Raw genomic sequence first — 21,676 nt, 5'->3', positions numbered from 1 at the left:
TGCTCGGAATATGATTACCCGGTACGCGTCGGAACTACCCCTAATGGATATAAACGTCGTATTTAACTTAACGTTAATAGGCGAGTTTTCGCACGCAATACTCAATTGGTACAATATTTTTTGGCCGTTTTGTTAAGTCGTTAACACACGAACACCGATGTTTCTTTTATTCGGTGATCTCGTTTGTGACATTTGTTAGGGATGGCACTTTTTAATTTGTTTACTTGTTTTCTTTTGTGTGTTGTTGCTCTAACAATTGTATGATATTGCTAGAAATCTAACAATCGCTCAGACGAAAACATAACATTGCATATTTTATTGTACAATTTAAGATAAGGTACAACATTATCGAGGGTACGCTCAGGCCAGTAGCCCAATTTCGATTTGTGAATGATAAACAAAAGTATTAAAAATTAAAATATTCTTTAAGCTTTTTAATAATATTTTTTCCTTTGTGACTATATACTACTAGAAATACTACTATATTGCAATAACGAAATAACAATAATAAAAACAAACGAGTAGAAACAGGTGGCGTTCCAAACAGTCACTATACGTAATAGCTCATAATATTAACGGAGACGCAGTTGGTGATCTATTGGCCCCTTCTGATAAATGAAAGTAAATGTTCACGAGTCAGCAATCTTGGTTTAACGGAAGGGATTTCGACATGACTTTTATTTTCCGATAAAGTAATTGCAATTCATAATTTATAGGCATTCATTTAAATAATACATTCCGGTTTATTTTCTACGAAATGAGCTAGAATTCACATTCAGTGCCGTCACTAAAATTCATGTATTTTTCATTCTATATGTTTGTCCTACGATTTTATTGAAGTGAAATCAATTCTTATCATCCAATAAGTTTTATTTGATAAGGGTTGATCGTGCAAAAATGTTCGAAATCCGCTCGTAAAATTCCCTTACTCTGTCCGTTTCTGAGCCATATACACCAATGTATAATTCTTTATTACATTTAAACATTTTTTTTTCCTTGAACGGTAATTCTTTTATGTGTAGCTATGAAGAGTACAATAAAACGAAATTAAATACGATAAAATTTAGTAACTTTTTGATTTAAAGAACAAATTAAATGTGGATAACATTGTTCAAACATATTTAAAAACGAGTTAACTTCAGCTCAATATACATATACTGAAATTTATATTTTTATACGTTAGAAACATATCTAAATTTTCTCGTAACTATTCGGAGACCGGTAAACAAAAATCAAATTCAAACTGAAGCTTACATTGCAATTTGCCAGGCAGGTTTCATAATTTCTTTTCCACAAGCGAGAACAACCCCACTTACAGAGTCGTTTCATTTTATTCGCATTACATGCTTATGAAACGAAATATAGTTATTTTTTATATCAAACATCAAAGGTGTTTATATGAGTTGGCGGGGTTCCGTTTATTTTTCGCAAATTCGCTGACTCGTGCTGTAATAAACATTTGTAACAGAAGCAAGGAGAGGCCGCACCCACTACCATATAAAGAGCCTGATTTGTGACAACGGCCAATTAGGAGATATTGACAATCCTGAACGAGAATTCTTAGAAAGTCTTCAGAATTTGGAGCAAGAGATATATATTGCATATTATTATTTAAGAACATTTGGAGGTAGATGTATTGCGATTTACTTTTTGACTTTTAAAAAGGTCTTGTTAAGCTACATCGTGCGTAGTTCTATTTCGTTTTTTTTTCGTTGGTTTAAATGTACCTACAATCATTTCTCGTTTTACTTGACATAATAATTTATTTTTAAATATGCAGGCTTTTCCTTAATTTGGATATCATTAGTCATGGAATCTGAAATTGAAAAAATGTATTTTTTTTATCGTTTAATAAGATGATTAGCTATTTTCATAATTTCTAATTTTCGTTATATAAGAAATTTTAACTACATTAAACATTTAAAATTTCATGATATCTAATATTTGAATTTAGTGCATAATTTTGCATGATAATACAATACAATAATAATTTATATTTTAATAATAATTTTTAAACTTAAAGAAAATACGGATTATATAAGTATAACAGATTATATAAGTTGTTACATCGATAACTTTTTTACTGCGTAACGTCGTTTATTTCTTCTTAAAATACGTTCGTATTTTTGGATAAATATGAGATTAAAAGTGAAATTATCATAAAAACTAAGCTGATGCAACAGAGCGTGTAAACGAATTCCATAAGTAAAAGTTACTAATACTTTGGTTACGAAGAAAACTTTATTTAATTTGAAATTATATTAATCGCACTGTTATGGATTGCGTGTACACGAATTTTAAAGTAGTAGCAAAGAATATTTAGATTTTTTATTTATTTACATAGTTCTCTTAATATTTTGATTATTTCTTAGAAATTTTAATTCTAACATCTTCAACGAAGACATTTAGACAGGTCAATCGTGTGGGTAGTGGTGGGGATTGAGCCCGAACAAACATACGCCATGTTATTATCAGGCTAGCAGCTCGGGACACAATTTAGGGGCTGTTACGCGCATGTTTTAATGGCGATGTTTTAATGAATTTTCATAGTTACTATATTATTAACTATTATTGAGTTGTTACAGCCGCGATATCTTTCGGCTTTTACTACGAGATCAAATACCTTTTACTTCAGCCTGCTATCTCATTATACTGTGATTCTAGATCAAGCTTTCTAGCGATTCAAGCTGAATAAATAAGACGGTTGCAAGAAAACGATTATAAGGTTTTGAAAACAATCCACATAATTGTACCTGCAAACGATAAAACATATGCAATAAAATAAATTTAATCTGACCAGAGAATGGTTTGATGTGCGGCTACGTGAAAATTAAACCGTATTAAAGTGTCCAGCAAAACCAAACTGGATTTATGACCTTTGATGATTTGCATTGCATTTAATATATTGCTTTACTATAAGTCGCTCGCTTATTAATGATTTTGTTTTATCACACTCATGTTTATTTTATGATGATTTAATAAATATTACCGTTAATGGTATTGTGTACTTTAATACTAATTAGAAGAATAATAACCACTTCACACTTTTTATTTGCTGTTATTATGGAAAGAAAATAAAAGAATACTGTGACCCTCAGATAAGTCAAACAGCCTTGGAATGTTGCAAGTATTGTTTTCTATAGCAGATTAAAAAAAAACTAGTTTTGGGAGTTAACAAGGTATCGGAAGCATCATGCACCGGATGGGTTTCCCGTTCTACAACCGCATATAATAGCAACTCGCATCTTCTAATACAGCGTTTGTTAAATTTATTAATACGTTTGCTGTCCTAGGATAGAACACAATCATGTATCGATGCATACTTGGTGTCTGCATCTTTATCTTGAATATTGTCTTAATCATAGCATATCTGATACGGTTGCTATTGGTGCAGGCTTCTCATCGCTTGTCAATATCATGTTTTGAATTTTGATCGAAGTTATCAGATATATTTGATCAAATCGAATTCAATATTGTTCTTTAAGAATACAATATTTAACGCAAGTAACATGTGTCGTTTCGCTCGATACCTACAATATGCTTTTATTTGTTTTAACGAGTCACATAATCATAACAGCAGGCTGAAAGTAAGGTCACGAACATCTCATCCATTCGCATAAAATTTTAGCGTTCGACATTTTTCCATGTAATACTTAGGACATATTAAAAACGACGACTCATACGTAACGCATATTTGGAATTTGTAATTTTAAGAATCTGAATTATTATTTTGTGTATATTTCTACTTTCTACATACACCCTTTCTACAGTACGATATAGCATTTTTTAGTGAGTATTTGTAGACCAGTGACACATTCTAACGAATAAATAATTATATGATTATATATACTCACCGAAACAAATGTTTACTAATCATCAGGATACGCATTTTTTCCAATATCCAATGTCACGCTGACCATTAGCAATCACAAAGAATAGAATTTCGTATTACAAAACTATTCTTACATAATTCTTCCGCTTAGCTCATCACTGTTTTAGGAATGGGCATACCGACCCTGGCAATGAACGCTGTCAGGAAGGAAATTTCTCGTGTAGACACAGCCCGTTTCAACAAGGGCTTAAACATGACCGGAATATCTTTGTCGTCGATATCCTTACACCAATGTCTTAACGTTATCCCACAATACTAAACAAGCTATTGAGGGAATGACTAAGCTTTTACTTGTAACATATCATCGATTTTCGCACATTTTAAACGTGTGAAACTTTGTTGATATGTAAAGGAAGCAGGAATACAGGAAGAACTACAGTGATAGATAAGGTAATAGCAGGGAGGGTGGCAGAATTGCTCCTTTATTATTTAGTATTCTATGAAGCTGTAAAAAGAGAGTTTAATCCACCTGAGACGTCGGATGTTGCCACGATATTGTGTTTTTTCAACGGCAACATTGATATTGGTAATACGTTTGGCTCCCGACTTCGACGATTCAACTTAAAGCAATTTTTAACTTACTCAAACAAACTTCGAGCTAAAGTGTCGCTTAGATGGTTATCGAGAAGTTAACAAAGTTTCGATACTTATTTAAGCTTGGAAGTTTGACAGTATTTATTTTTCATCTGTCAATTACATTACTATATATGTTTTTAAACATTTTTACGGTTTTATGTGGTTATTGTTGGTAGAAATTAAAGCATGTATAAATAAAAGTTTTCTCATTGGACGTTTTCATTAGTAACACCCATTATAACGAAAAAAATAATAATTTTATTTCTCATATCAAAAATAATGTAATATTATAAATAACTCGAAAATAATGAAGGCATAAGATATTATCTAAAATTAAAACGTAATTCAGCACTCATCACCTCGCTGTGATATTAGAGATTCATCGATACCTCGGGAACGGTCTGAGGCCTATATATCACTTAAAGCGACAGAACATAAATCTATGGGAGCTGTCTTCTCGTTATTTGTAGTCGCCACGTGAACCACCGGTTTCGGGTGAATATTAACGATATCGCCAATTTTCCGCCAGCTTACTCCCGTCGCAATTTCTCGCCAATTGAGCAATCGTATCACATCGAAGGGTGTCGCTATGGTTAAAAATTAAGTCTATGCTGTATTTAGAATCCCGTCTCGTCTATAACATGCCTCTCGCTAACCCTCACGCCAAATTATATTTCCCAGAATGAAATTCAACAAAACACATTTTTCATATCATATCGTGAAATGAAGGCATTCATTTCTAACAAAATTAGTGTTTTTTAAGATTATGTTTCTTGCCAAACAGACCGGAAAACAACAATATAAAGTCATTATTCATAGGATTAACGAAATTTCGTACACAAATAGCTCAAGTCAAGGACTATGATAACATTACTATGAAATGTGGGACTAGTTATTCATTTTCTTAGCGCGCCTAGGTCATACATTATGTCGCAAGAGCGCAGACTGCAAGTTGTCCTTGCATTATTCACGCGACACTAATTTGAAAGCTCAAGCTTGTATTATGAGGGTGCGGCGCGTGTAAAAAATCACTATTTCGCACATTTCTTGGCAATGTTTCTTAAGGCAATAGTGACGTAATTAATGACTGCTCTTATTCGTATATGTCTTGCTTGCGTTTTAATTATAAGACTTAGCACCAAAAGTGTTTTCAGTTCCAGATACATTCCCATTTTGTCATTTAAACCCAGCACACAATTTCTATGAAAATGTTCGGTGTAAGATTACTACTGCTTAATGAATAAGTACCAAGTTATTTATTTTATTACAATGTTCATGAACAAAAGTAACAAATACCAATCAACAACGTAACAGACACAATAAAACTTTTTATCGTACGATTTAATGCTCCATCAAAGCCTATTACTATACTTTATACGGCTCTATATCAGAAAATACAAGGACAGGACGCCTTTATTCGTATCTTTTACGAACGGATTGGTATTGAAGTATGGGGTAGGAGTTGGGGCTTACGAACAATGTTGAGCTTTGTTGTCATAGCCGTAATAGCTGGGTAGAGCCCGCGTAGATTACCGCCACAGAAGCAAATGTCACAATAGGAGCATGTCTGAACGAGCCATTCACCTACTGCGAATATACGAGAAAAATATCTTATGAAAAATAAATGCTTAGATGGTCTTTTGATAGAAAAAACACGATAGAAGCGAGTAACATCCTTGTATTTTCCTTCGCTCGTGAATGTATTTTCTTAGGCTATTCACTATTCATATTTGAACGTAGTAGTTGTATGGCTAATCGAAAATAAGTAACGTTACGCGTGTAAATAAAAGTTCAATGAAAATTGCATGTAAATGAAATCGCTCGGAAAACATTTTCACACATGAAGTGAACACTTGGCTGGTGGCGCGAGGTATCCAATTTTGTAGGATGTCAAGAGCAGGCAGGGTGTGAGCAGACAGGTTGTAATTCAACCAAACTGCAGCAATCACAACCGAATAATGATTCCTCGACCCTACGGGATTAAACTGTTTCCGTGCACGAGTGTACTCTTCTTTGATGTCCATTGGCAAAATTAAAAAGATAGGCTTTATTTGTTGCTATCATTCGTCGCAGTTAAAGATGTATGTGTTATTTTTTAATATTGTATAATGGTGATTATTATTAAACCCCATATTTAAGAAAGCGACTGTTCATGTAAAAGTTTGCCTAGTTGCTGCATAAAAAATATTGGAAAATCTTAATCATGAAGTACAATTTACACAATATATTAATATCAGAAATAATATGATTGTTTTAGTTAAAACAATTACTCTACTACATCATACTCTACGACTTATCTCTCTTTAAATATCTGTCATTAAATTTTGCATAGATGCACTAAATAGCTGCATTAAAGCGCTATCGATTACCCCTTGAATATTGATCAGAGGACATTAATAATTGAAATAACGTCGGGTTGCAAGTACAGGCACTAGCATTATTTCCCAGGAGCTTTTCGGAATCTCATTAGCAGGTCCACATCTGTGGCTGACGGATGACTGATTCTCACCCACCCGCTTATCTCATATGCAGTTTACTTTATGTTCACCAACGGTTTGCCTATGAAACTATTTGCCTTTCAAATTGAACCGTTGTCCCTGACTTGGCTACGGTAACATTAATGAAACATTGGGTAAGATTCAACGTTCGATTGTAAATCCAAATTGCTTGTAATGTTTATTGGCTTGTATTACCCGCCCATCAAATATTGTTTTAATGTGGCAACGCTGGTTGTGAAAACTTCGGATTCGTGTTAATATGTAATCATTCTTACTGCAACAGAAATGATGTATTTTTGTGATTTTTTAGATAAAGCAATAATGTGGTAGGAATAAAGACGATTAAGAGATTTAATAATATGATGGGTCATCGCAAAATTACATATACTAGGTAATATTATTGGTACATAGTACGCTCGTAAATTGGCGAAGCATACTTATAATCACTCGAGCCATGTATAAAATGGTTCATATATCTGGTCTATACTTCTGCATATATACTTGAATTGTCGATACAAATCCGATTTGTCTAAGCAGAACTGTAGTGCAGATGCATGAATATTCAGCCGTGGTGCAATGCATAATATATAATATTCGCGATAACAAGGTTCGTCAGCAGAACAGTGCCGATGTTGGCCCGTACCTTTATGCTAACTCGCGCTAGACTATGCCATTCTCCAAGTTGGCACACGAATTTACTACAACATAGCTCCTCGTATGAAAATCAAATATTGCCGATTCAAAAGACAATTGAGAGCTAGCGAAGTTACGTAAGAAACTTTACAAGTAAGCAGACGGTTTCGAGAAGACGGCTTATGTTTGAAAATTTAATATCGCCGCGTGTATCGGAAGCTGGTAGTGATTTCCGCTTTGTATAGGATTCGGAAACTATTCGCAATCCCAGTTGTTCGTTACGAGAGCCGAACCTCCCGGATCCGCTTACAATAAGTTTAGTCTCAGTTTAGGAAGTTTAACTGGAAACTCGTTCGCACACCTATTTCCTTACACTCTGTAGAATAATTTTAGTCAATATTTACCATTGCGCCATTATTCTCGTAATAAATGAGGATAAACAAATAATTGTTCTATGTTTTGTTTATCCTCTTGGTCTCATTTTATTGCGTGTAAAATACAATTTGGAAAATCCTTCATTATTTATATTTAGTTGAATCAGTGAAAATATCAAACTCCGTTTCTCTATAGAAATAATAACCGTTAAGTTTCAGTGCGCATAAAACATAAAAGATAAAGTAAATTTGCTCATGGGTGTGTATGCCCGCGGCAGCACCGATGCTAGAACCAGCTGAGAAACGCTAAAATAAAACAACACACTTTCACCGGTTTTATGCAATACTTCGCCGCGAAAATTTTGCCTCTATTCATCTGTTATTATTATTTTTTTGAGTTAACGACCATTTGTTTCAGAGTCCTTTGTATATTACTTTTTCAACGTCACGTGCATTTCTAAGAATATTAAGGAAAAGTAAGATACTTAACTTACAGTACAAATTTTACTTCAAGTTCATTTACTTTCACTACTACAACAGCGATTGAATACTTGCACTATTTAATCTCATTTACTGTCTACAATCTACAATTGAGATGTAAAGTTAGTTAAGACAATCGATTCGTATTAGCTGGTAGACAAAATAATATGTTCTCAAACAATATGATTCCCTATTTCAAAAACAATATTTAATGAATGAATTTACGTTTGAATGGGTGAAGCAATAGAAGTGAACTAATTTATGCTTGCCAAACATCGAGTGAGAATTATTATTCGTATTTAACTAAGTCTAGCCGCGACGAGCTATGCATACGATTAGCATCCAAGCAAGTGCATCTCTTGTGTAATTATGTAGATTTTACACCAACACGATTCATCCACTTAGGCGTTTTGACGGCGAATGTAATAATTCATCAGGGAAGATTACGTCGATCTAAGAAAGTTACAATTTATACTGTATAGCACGCATAATTTATTCTGTGATGTGTGGGCGAAAACGCAAAGGAATTTAATTTGATAGTCACATCATTAGTTTGACTATGTCGTAAATGATGTGAAATTCATAAGAGGGCTTAGTAGCGGTTATTTCGGACGGTTATATTCAATTGTATTTTCATCAAGGAGCTGTTTAATTATGCCAAAATAATTTAATAGGTAGATATTAATTTCATTACTTTTATTATGTTATTTTATTATTAGTTATATACTGAGAAATCGGTTTAATAGTGAATGAAATATTTCAGTCAACAATTTTTATAATAACTACATAGTTTTGAAATTATGAGTTAGAGTGGTAGTAGCAAGTAATAAACGTTAAAGGCCCAAATTTCTAATAAGTAATAGTAATTTTAACCCACAAACGTAATTATGGCTCAGATACAAGGGTATTTAATATATTATGCTAAATTGAAATAAATCTAATAATAGATATTAAATAATTAATCTAAACTAATATTAGAAAAAAGGAAACTTTTGTGTTTTTTATGTATGTTTGTAACGTTTTCACGCAAAAAGTACTGAACCGATTTCAATCATTTAGTAGAACTTAAAATGTACGATTTTTAAAGTTCTATTAAAACATTAACCGTAGGCTGCACATTAAAACTATTAGGTATTTTAGGCTAATAACAGTAGGCGTAAAAATGAAAGTGTACAAGATCTATTGTATTCAATATTCATTTAAATGTAGACAAGACAAACGCAGCAAGTTAAAGCCAATTACTTTAGTGGCATTGAGTCTGTTTCGTAACGAGCTTATGATATTTTGTGTCACGAACTAGCAACTCACGAATTTCAATATGTGTAGGTAATATTTATATGAGTTCTTTTTAAACCGGCGTATTACCTGAGCTCATAAAAATATATGCGTATTAAATTGTAGTGAAAGGAAAACACGCACACTATCAAAAATATTCACACCCAAGGAGATATTTTACTCAAATATTCTCATATCACTAGTAAATATTTAAAAATCCGATGATATAAATAAATAATTTTTCGAAAGCGATTTCACCGCAACACGGAAAGGTAATATGTTAATTGATTGTGATATCTTAACAAAACGTCGGTATGTGTGTCGTTGACCTCAGGACATAGGCCATCCGAAATTCCACTTCATCAAAACAATCAGGTGGCTAACAGTACAAGCAAGGTTAACTCGCTGGTCGGTTCTTGCCAAACACTTCTTGCGAGATCGCACCAAGTAACCGGACTTCACTCCGCCACTCCGAAGTGAACGCACGGCGCGATCTTAACTTTAAAGGTGTCGATATAAACTTTTCTTAGCGTTAAAATAGAATATTGTTAAAAAATGGCTTTAAATGACTTTAATTAAATTATATTAATGCGTATAATGCGTAATTATTATTGTGTTTATTCAATGTAAATTATTGCGACAATTTTGAGATATGCGATAATATGTAATGGTATCCGTCTATTGGCATAGCGCGTGTGTACCTAATAATGCAAGCAATGTAAAGATATTTATTTACATTTTCATTGTTTCAGATGTCTTCGAAAGCGAATGTGTTTGTTTGATTCATTTGACCACAACCCGAGACGACAGAACAAGTAAATACTGTGTTATGGAAAGTGAATTTAGTGTTAATGGTGTTAAAATCGAATATTGTGTGCGATAGTTTCCAAATGAAGTATCGAGTGTGACTCTAATTCGTTTTAGTTGAAGATAACTCAAAGAGCTCACAATGGAGACGGAAGAACTTACGAAACTCGTCGATGGAATTTATAAGGTGAGAAGTGTTTATATTACTTACTTATAACAAAAACTTTATATATTTTTCCCTATTATTATATAACACAATTAATAAATGTAGAATAATAACACGAATCAGAGTTGTTTAATATATTTCATTATATTATGCAAAACGTCGAGTATGATAATCAAAATCATCATAAATTGGTTTTAAGTTATATTGAATTTTAATTTAATAATATGTTACATTACAATCAAATAATCTTTCTTTTTATTTTACGATAGAAACTTTCATTATTTGACTTGAACACCTGAGTAAAGGAGAAATTCGTAATGAATGAGATCTTGATTAAAATCCTGTTTAATGGGAGTGCTTAAAGTTCCTGATTTCTAATGCGAGTTAAGATCTCTATGAGAAGTGAAAGGGTAGGCCAGCCTGCTGCACTAGTATGGCCTTATTTAGCGTTTACATTCCTAATAGGTCCTTTAAGACCTGCTTTTTGAGACACATCGTGATGCAGGTTGTTTTGATTAATTGATGAATTAATAATGGTATTAGTTTAAAACTTACCGATTAAAGAATAGAATCTTCTTGTACATTCTTCGGTCAGTATCAGTTCAATAGAGATGCTAAACTTGCATTTTCTCCTACTTTTAATATATTATCATTAACTTTATGTAATGAATGCACAACAATGTTAATATAGTTATTTATAAAGTTTAGCCTGGCTTTATATGTATTATGTTTCAACAGTAGACTTATATCAAAGCACCGTCCCTAAAACATGTCTGTCGTTAATTTAAGTAGCTTTTAACGGTACAGTTGACCTTTATGTTGTCTTCAACTTAAAGGTCGGACTGTACCAGCACAAAAGTGAAAAGACCATACAATTAAACATTTATACGCGCTTAACACCTGTTTCAAATGTCAAGGTCAAATGGTCAATACATCGAATACGATTTCTCCAACTCGTTTTATCATTATTTAAATGTGTTATCACATTCCGATGGAATCGGATATATCTCTCGTTTTATTACTCTTTTACGAATATTATGCTTTATATCTATATGAGATTGCCTGCCGTTGAATATAAATAAGGCTATTAACGGCTCGAAAGGTCATAGACGGTTTAGATGATGGCGGGTCGCTTAAGTGAGAGCATCTGTCTTTTACGTAAAAAGTCGAAATACGAAGTTTCTTTTGCTTTGAAGATAATTATTCACTTTCCTTAGACAATTTTCTAATGTTTTGTATAAGTAAGTTACCGGTTATATACTACTAATGCTATAATAGAATAACTAATGGTCAATAGACATACTTGCTTATCTCAAAAGGTTCATTTGCGGGTAGAACAATGTGGCAAAGCTAGTCATTATATATAGTATACATACATTCTTAATATTTCAATCACCAAATTAAATCATTATCACTATTGAATGATAATTATCACTATATTATACGTATAATAAAGTATAAGTAATCAAATCATTGACGACTTGTAGAAATATCATATTTTCCAAATTAATTTTCAGGAACAAGACAAAAATTATAATGTACAAATTATTAGGAAATAAATTAATGACACTCCGTCGCTCAAATTACATTATCTTTGAAAGATGGTGTCTAATATTAATTGATAACGCGAAATATCCTCAACGGAAATACGATAAAAGATAAATATCATCATTTTGACATATCGACATTTTATAATCATGTACGCTATAAAATAACTTCATAGTGGAAGCATCTCTTGGAAAATAGTTAAAACTTTAAAGCTTATATAAACCTGTTTTTATTAAATAAACTACACGTATTACAAGTTTTCTTGTAATAATTACAAACTGTAACTGTTTATAGCATAGCGCAGGTTGTAAATTTAAATGCCTTGCGGATGATATCGTCTTAAGCGATTAATTTACATAACATATTTATAGAATCTATACATAAATTTGCTTCGTGAAATGGCTTGTCGTTTAGTGAAAGCTGTATAGGAAACCTTAAAGTTAGACTTTTTATATTAAGACTTTGTTTCTTGAAACTTTCAATTTCTGTTTAATTAAGCATAAGCCAATTCGTAATTTTGTTGAGGTACATGGGCATTATTACATATTTTATATCTTTAATAGATATCAACACAAATTGTATTTTCCTTAACTTTCGTCATACGTGTATTCATTATAGAAATATTTCTTTTTTGTTTTTGTATTGTGCCTTGTAAGAATTTTAATAAAGAATGAGTACCTATATGCCTCACCTCATAAAACACGAGCAGTGCCGTTGATTATAATAAAGATCTAATGTAATATAATACGTCTTTGTGAGATGATATAAACTCCAAAGGTTTTTTTTTATCCTTAGAAGGAGAATGATAGATGATATCCCTTATTAACGCGCTATTCCTTATTAGGATTCTTAATATATTAATAACGTTTTGTAATATTAATCAAAAGAATAGTATAATCTACGAAAAACTAATTCTGTTTTAAGTTTACTAAAGAAATGAGTTTTGTTTTAACTTCAAATCTGAGGTCAAACTGTTTTTAATTTTCTTTATCACGTTAATAAAAGTTAAGCTTTTGAAAATTCTTTCAGACCGGATTATAATTAATGGAATATGAATTTTCCAGAACTTTAGTCATAAAAGTTGTTTTAATTATATTAATTTAAAAAATCTGTAACGTCATATCTATTATCCGTCTCAATTTATTCAGATATATTTTATGTAAGCAAATTTCATGCAAAATACTTATAACAAGGAGAATTCTAGGTTTTAGAAACTGTATACATAAAATTCCGTACGTTTCATATATAAATTAAGCAATAAATATAATGGTAGACGTGAAATGAAGCTTGCTGTAATAAAGGTTTCGTTATACATCGAAAGGGGAAATTTTACTACGCAGTTCAATTTTAATGTCTTTGGGAACATCATACACGTCCGACCAATTTCCCTTCGCTTACTTACCATTTCAATTTTATTCAATATTATTGTTTGTTACTTTCCTGGGCAAGTGAAAAAATTAATTTTTAGACAATAGTGACCATAGTATTACGTGTATATCAATATACAATTAACTTCAAGCATTAAAATAAGTGTGGAAAAAATATTTAGGACATAGCTTGGTAAAATATTAAAACGGAGTAATATTCTTATTATATAAAATATATAAATTTATATAAACAAGGAAGCTACCAATAATGTGATTTCTCTTACAACGCTATTTAAATGGTTGCGTAAGAATACTTCTCGTCTAGACTAAATTTTAAGCTCGACTGCTCTTAATTACTTTGAACATAGTTTAAAATTATATATTCATGAAGACGTTACGAAATATGAAATTAAATCATAATGAAATATCTTTCGCGTTAAACTAAATACCCGCGTAATGAAGATATGCCGTAATTTGAATTGAAAAGCATTTGCGTTATGTCTTTTCTCTTATGAAATTGAGAATGTCAAGGTTGTGCGCTGGTAACATTCGAGATATGCGGCAAATTTATCTTTGTTGCGATATCACACACGACCATTTACATATGACCTGTCTCGCTCGAGTCCAATTACACTGAGCGGTCTATTCCACAGGTCACAGCTCAGTGGTCGTCTTAAGCCGGTTTCCTACCAGGAATGAGATTGCTTTGCGACATTAAACCAGCCTAATGTAAATTTTCGTCGTTATGCTGCGTCTGTTTGTTTTGGGTGGAAACTGAATGTGCTGCGTGATTTCCTTTAGAATTATATGGTTATGTTTTTAGATCATCGCCGAACCTAATTCGAAGTAAAAATTGCGATTTGGATGAATGGAAATAAGTGCTGATTAAATTAAAAAGAGAATAAAGGAGCCGCATCACTAAAACAGTTAACAGAAATGAAAATAGTAAATTCTCCGCCGTATTGTTTTATTTGAAACGGCGAAAAGAAATGAGTGAAATTAGTCTCACAATGGTATATAAAAAGGAGAAAGTTGTTAAGCTATTGACACGGTATTGTGATGGGTTCCCCAAAAAGGAATGAAGCGAAACTAAGAGATTGTGTCGCAAGTTGCCATCTGCTAAAAGCTATTAGAATATAATCAATTTATCTAAAAAGCTTTTTTATATTGGCAAATGTAATATAAAATTCACCATGATAGTGTATTATCATTTTTAGAATATGGCCGTGATTTAGAATTGTCGTATATTATGGTCGCAAGATTATCTTTTTGGTGTACGTTTGTTTTATACATTGCTTAATACACAGGTATTAAATGGAAAATAATACAAAATTCTTTAAGTTGTTTGTATTCTATGTAACCTTTCCTCCTTATGAACGCAATTCCTGTTTTAAATGTCTTTTTAATTTCTGTTTAAACCATTTTGGTCGTTATTGTTTATGAATAAGAACCGCAAAGAAATGAATGGACCATAAAGTTTACAAAATCCAGATGACAGTACGTATTTAAATAGTATATTAATAAGACAGGAATTAGGTTAAATAAATTCGAAGTCACAAAAGGCTTCACCGCTAGGTGGCGTGCAGTCATGCCTCCGCTGGGTAAATCTGCGGCTGCACCTATTTGAATAAGAATGGCAAAGTCCTATCTCTGGAGACACTACAATTTCAGGGCACCTTTACTAACCCATTATATTTACTTTGGAAAGTTCCGCAGGCCAAATAAATTGATGTCGTTTAAGGTAGAAATAAGAAAGTTTTCAAGGATGTAATCTATAATTCAAAATTAGGCTTTTTTTTTGTTTTTGGACAGAAACATGTTAAGGTAGTGTGGAAACAGAATTTTGTAGAATTTCGTCATTAAGCATAATATGCGTTCTATTAAATATCGTCATGTTTATGTCGAAATAATGAAATAAATACTTACCTATAGTATCAATATAGATAACAATCAATTTATGTATGCCTATGAATGATTTCTCCTTATAATCCTGATATTTATAATCCTAATATTTATACAAATTGTACGTAAACATAGTGCGTTATATTGTATCACAAATTTACTACAATTGTAACACAAATGATCTGTTCCACAGCATCAATCATAGTTATTGTCATTTTGTAAATGTAGTACATGAGACCGTGATGTGTTGCAATATGTGATTATTATTGTCGCAATTTGTAAAATTGTGCGTAATATATTATGTGGATAATTCACAAAACTCGGATGCATTTGTTTTATACATGGACATTATATCTCAAGCAATCTCCGGTTATATATGCTATTGCGATTTTTTATCAATACTTTTATTTATGAATAATTTTTCGGAATAAAAAACAAAATAGATATATTAGACCGGAGGCATTAAACTACGGCTATGAGAGCAATATTTTTAAGTATAAAAAATATACGATTAATATCTCTTAATATGAGATCAATAAACTTTAGGTTCCCGCCGAACAATACAGTTTCTATGTACGGTGCAAATTTAGTTGTTATATTTTTTATGAAACAAACTTCAAAATTATTTATTTATTATGGATATTATGTTATTTTACATATTTGAGCCAACAATAGGTACATTTTCAAGTCAAAAATTGCCCTACACGTAGCTGAAATAAGACGATGAAAGTTTTGTAAAATTCCATTCATTGAACGAGTAGAGAAATGCGGTCTCGGTTGCAGATCATTATGCTACGAATCTCCCTTTTGCTTGCCATGTCGAACTTAACAACCATTGTCTATGTATGAACTCGATAGAACGAATCCACGTTCGAACGTAATATAGTACTCGCAGACGATAAGATTTAATATTTTATGTGACATCCTTTATTTTTGCCTTGCAGATATCTTTGTCGCAAAGAGAAAGGACATAAATTTTCACCGTGTCCTGTACTTTTTACTTTCAAATCTAAATTCATTTTCACTTTTTATTATACGATACTGACCTCTTCATATCTTTTATTTTATGTATAAATAACAATGGCAAAACCACCTGCTGATCAATAAATTACATTTTACAAGCCTCTTAAATGTATTATGATACAGATTATTATATGCGTAGTAAAACCGATACACATTTGATTCCACGAAATAAAGAATATAAATAAAATTTGTCGTTTGGGTCGCATATGTATTTAGTTGACGCGAATTCGTCCAAATACAATTTTAGGAAGGAAATTGCCTCGCGGTGGAAATCGTACAAAATGCGAGATGCGATATTAAATCTGTATGACAGTTATTAGGACAGGCGAATGAAGCCTACTTGTTATGAAAAGAATTTAGATTATGACGTGATGTTCTGTTGACGAATTTTTAAAGAAGATATGTGATAAATAGGACTTCTTTTGATTAAATTCATCAGTGAGACTTTTATGCACTAATAAAGATTCAATTGTCTTGAAAGCCTGCTTTTATATAAAACATGAAGTATGTTGATAAAGGGTAAACTTGTGATAGTTTTGTTAGAACAGTTTTGAAGAATGGTCTCGTAAGTTTGCCAAAATAAAAATACATGCTCCAACCGCCAAGCCGATGCGATTGGGGAAATTACCGGGCAGAGTCGGACGTGATTGGCACACAACCAACAAAAGTGGCAACTACATTCTACAAACTGGAGAATTTCAAGCTCCGAGTGAGCTGAGAAGAATAGGATTCCTAACATTTTTAACGTTGCATCTGTAGTTTTTAATTTTCTGTTGCAATTGAACTGAATGTTCACTCCGTGTTTGCGTATGAGATAATTATTTTCCGGCAAAAGAGCTTCACTGAACTGTTAATATAGAACATTTTACAAAGTTTAAAATATGTGAAATATAATATTTTGAGGTAAAACAAAAAATAAAGATAAAATATGTTTTTAGACTTAAGCAACCAGAGTCGGTGGTATCGACTTCCTTCTAGTAATATATTTAAATAATGATAAGAGGATAATACTCTAAGTACAATCAATGAATCAGCCACATAAATGAAATACCTACATTTCCATAATTTCCTAAGCGATTTTCTCACAGCAACAACAGGATCCTATTAAAGAATAAATAATGTTGAAAGAAATACGAGCAAAGTAACCACACCCCAGCTGAGTTAAAAAGAAAATTTATTTTATAAACGCCGGCCTAACTCGAGTCATGCTTTCCCTTTTGTAATCTAACAATAAACAATGTTTTTTTCCCTTTCGTTCACATGTTTACTGAAAAGTGGAAGCAACATCCCACTGAGAGCCCAGACAGCCTATTATAATGGATTTTAGTTAGTTGAATAAATTTCAAAGTGTAGAGTAACGTTAAATGTGCGAAACGTGCTCGTTCACGCTTTGTATGCTTGTTGATTATGAAAAAGTTTTTAATTTATCAACGTGTGCTGTGCGATGATCTACTTATGAATGCGTTGGCGAAAATTCAATTTGCTGAACTATTTCGTTGGAGTTTTCCGTCTTTATTGAGTTATATTAATCTCTAAATCGGAGTGTGAGTTACTTTAAAATATGTAGTTGCGTACTATTGTTAAAAGTTCCTTGCCTAATTGCATTCTAACAGGACGTTAATAATGATACCAATTTGCTATTGTTGTTATTTCTATGTATATACATAATATTGTTCTATATTGTAATTATTAAATAATCCGCTACAAAAGAATAGCTTTAGATCAAGTAAATTATCATAACATCTTTGTATTGTATGGATTATTTTCCTTATAGGAAAATTCAATAGGACATAATGAGGCAAGCCGACGAAGATCAACTGTTTTTTTTCTCTCTAAAATAATAAGGGTAAACTGCGCTGTCTCCATATTTGCACGTTATTAATATTCAGTTATTAGGAAAAAAAAATGTATTAAATTTGCCTTATTTTAAGATTGATAAACATTTTACATTAATGAAGTAGTGATATTAGGAAATTTAAAAAACTATTTCGTATATGAATTATATATTCTCATTTTTAATTTACTTAGTTTAGGTGAAATTTATTGTTCCACTTTATTTCTCTCTCACGATATCACTCTCTGTGTTGTATAGTTTAAATTGTATAGTTCTACGTTATCTGTACTTTCAGCAAACAATTGTATAAACACGAATAAAATGAATTATTTCTTAAAACCCTACTTTATTAAGAGATTTAATCTGAGATTTCATTCATTCCATTTAAATAAGTTGATAGTACTTTCCAACTTATCTTATTTAATTTGTATTTGAATTTTAATAAAAACTCGTTCGCTGAATAAAAAGAAGTCTAGACTTGCCATCTTGCACTTGCTGCGAATTAATAAGACAAAGGCTGAGAATAAAACGATTTGTTCACTTCATCGACAGAGCAACTAATGAAATAATTTATCAGTATTCGTTCAAGTTACGCCGTACTATTTAATATTGCTGGATTTCAATTTGTTTTTACCTGCTCTGATTTTCTAATACTACACTTTATTATATGGTAGGTTTTTGTTATGACACTTATATATCAGTATTGGGGACCAGTGTTTGGGACACGTTTCAGTGAGTATAAAATAATCTATACGTATTATGTTCGTAAATTATACAAGTATAAATATATTAATTGTTTAATTTAAAATTGTGAATTAGTGACAAATACTAATTAAATAAAAACAACGATAGTTTTGATTTAGGAAGGATTGGAAGGATTGAAATTCAAATTTATTGAACTAAACAGTTCCAAGATTTAATTTCTCCTTGTATATTGATTTCATACTTATATCTGCCCATAACGGGAAATACATAAACTTTTATCGTGAAGTATTCATCAAACGTAAATAAATACATCTTTCACCGACCTATACCTATGGTTTGAAATGTAAACAAACCTAACACCAAGTCATAGAATAATTCACACACATTATGTAGTCATAGCAATAACATATACCACTTTCTCTGTGAATCCACGTTCGCAACTTCCTACATTAATAGTAATTTGCGATATTGCATAACAGTACGGCCTATGTATAAATTTAAATAAAATATTACATAAACTGTGAAATACATGCAGTGACAGTATCTGAGCGCTTTACCGGAAGTCATTACGCTCGACTAAAAACTAAAACAAAGTTGTGCCGTACCCAACAAGATTGTTTCATAATTTTCAAATCGCGATCGTATCTAATCCGAGTTAACGCTTTGATGTAATACTTCACAATTTTTATGCAAAAATTGTAAATAGAGTAACATCTTGATATCAACCTTATGCAATACATTGCTAAGTATAGTGAAATCAAATTGAGCAGTTTTTTTCGTATTATATTCAAATTTATGCGTGTACGTGATTTTTGTACAAATAAGCTAACATCTAAAACGTGTTGCTATTGTATTGTGCTTACATAGTTTAAGAAAACACTTATTTCTTTATTTGAATCGATTTATTGACCAGTCATTTATGGATCTCATACAATATAATTTCTTTGAACTTTGAAGAACATTATAGTCATCATAAAAGATTGATAACATGAAACTTTTAATTTCTTGTTGAGTACGATGATAACTTTTACATTTTTGTCATCAAAAGCAGATCGTTAGTCAGATAATTACTACAGTTTTTTCATGTCTCTTTCTCGTAGTTGTTATATATTCATGAAGCGTTTATACAGCGGCTTAAGGCCGTCACATTGCAGGGTGGAGGGTGTTAACGTGGCATATCTGTGTAATTGCGTTACCCGACTTTCCCTTCCTAACGTCTTTGTAGCGTTGATTGTCGTTTATGTAATTGCCTACATTCTGTACCATCACGACACAGTTTGCGTCTCATCTCGAACGAATGGAAATTAGTCACTCCACACGAAATATTTTCTTAATTACCAGTTCGGAGACAAAAGGACGACGTACGGCTCGGATTGCTCGAGTATTCGCAACTCAAACAAATAAAACTCAACGCTGTTTAACGTTCTTAGAATTAGTTTAATCTGAGCTCCTTTTTATTCTGCCTCTGGCTACGATCTCGATAAGTATACAAGAGTATTTGCTACAATAAAATTTAAGTCAGGAGTAAATATAAACACTTTGTTCGCCGAAATTGAAGACATCCTTTTAAATTGTATTTGTCTAGGCTTGACAACGAAATATTCTGCAAACAATGGGCAGTATTTATTAAGTGATATAAAATATTTTACCTATTTTCTTGAGACTGACCAGTGCAAAAAATGCTCACAAAAAACCTATATATAACTTCTGACAAAACATAAGATTTATGTCGGTAAGCTCCAAAATCTTGGAGTTTGTACATTTTTAAACTCAAAAGAATGATTAGACATCAGCAATTGAACAACAATAGTGTTACTATTCCGCAAGTGACAAGTATCGATGCTTTGTCTATACGTTTTGCCCATTGTCTTCATGCTTTCTAAGTGAAATACTCAGTAGACATGGTAGCGCGAAATCGCAATTATGCACAACACCTTAGTGACACGGTACAAATTGGTGATAACGTTCTACGCTGGTATATTTAATTCTAGCCTCAACACACCTTTGGAATGGCTTTAGTCTGAATGGAGGCCGCATTCCAAGCATTCCTCACTCGGAAAAAGTAATATGATTTAGACGTAAATAAATGGTTCTCAAGCATTTAATTGGATTAAGATATTCGTTGTGTTTGTTACAATTCGTTTGCAATTAAAACATTTTTGGTGTTGGGAATATTGCGTTTGTATTTTTCGCACAAAACATTTAACAGAACGGAAACTTGTTTTGTGTATTTATAAATAGCGAGATTCTGGTAAATTGGCTTTTTATTCGTTTAAATAAAAAAACAAGTCTTAATTTATAGATATAATATTTAAAATTGAACTTAGATCCGCTGAAAAATCTCTCAAATTTATAATATGTACGGACTTTTTTATATTCTGTGGAGTCTTTTGTAAGTATTTATATAACTGAACCAGAACGACTTTTATTTCCGATAAGCACTTTCGACAGCGACATAAAGTTTGTTATACATTTTTATGACCTTTTACTTACATTTATTCACAATAAGATAATTATAATTTATTATATACCTAGTCTTGCCATAAATATTGTAATAAAGAAAAAAGAAAATTGTTAACTGCAAATAACATTTATT

General features: G+C 31.8%; 1 protein-coding gene across 5 annotated transcripts in view; it reads left to right on the top strand.

Moving 5' to 3' along the window:
• The window catches only part of LOC119832234, a 113,890-nt gene that overhangs the window by 70,318 nt on the left and 21,896 nt on the right, over positions 1-21,676 (top strand). For 4 of the 5 annotated variants that reach the window (XM_038355892.1, XM_038355890.1, XM_038355889.1 and 1 more), the window contains one exon: positions 10,481-10,722. In XM_038355892.1, the coding sequence (XP_038211820.1) occupies positions 10,678-10,722 (45 nt within the window). In that variant the 5' untranslated portion in view covers positions 10,481-10,677. Of the gene's footprint in view, positions 1-10,120; positions 10,236-10,480; positions 10,723-21,676 lie in introns of those variants that run through there. The other variant, XM_038355891.1, reaches the window with a different exon arrangement.

Source organism: Zerene cesonia, chromosome 15 (assembly GCF_012273895.1).
Source record: "Zerene cesonia ecotype Mississippi chromosome 15, Zerene_cesonia_1.1, whole genome shotgun sequence".
NCBI lineage: Eukaryota > Metazoa > Arthropoda > Insecta > Lepidoptera > Pieridae > Zerene > Zerene cesonia.
The sequence above is the reverse complement of the archived record's forward strand: the minus strand, read 5'-3'. Positions and strand labels throughout refer to the sequence as shown.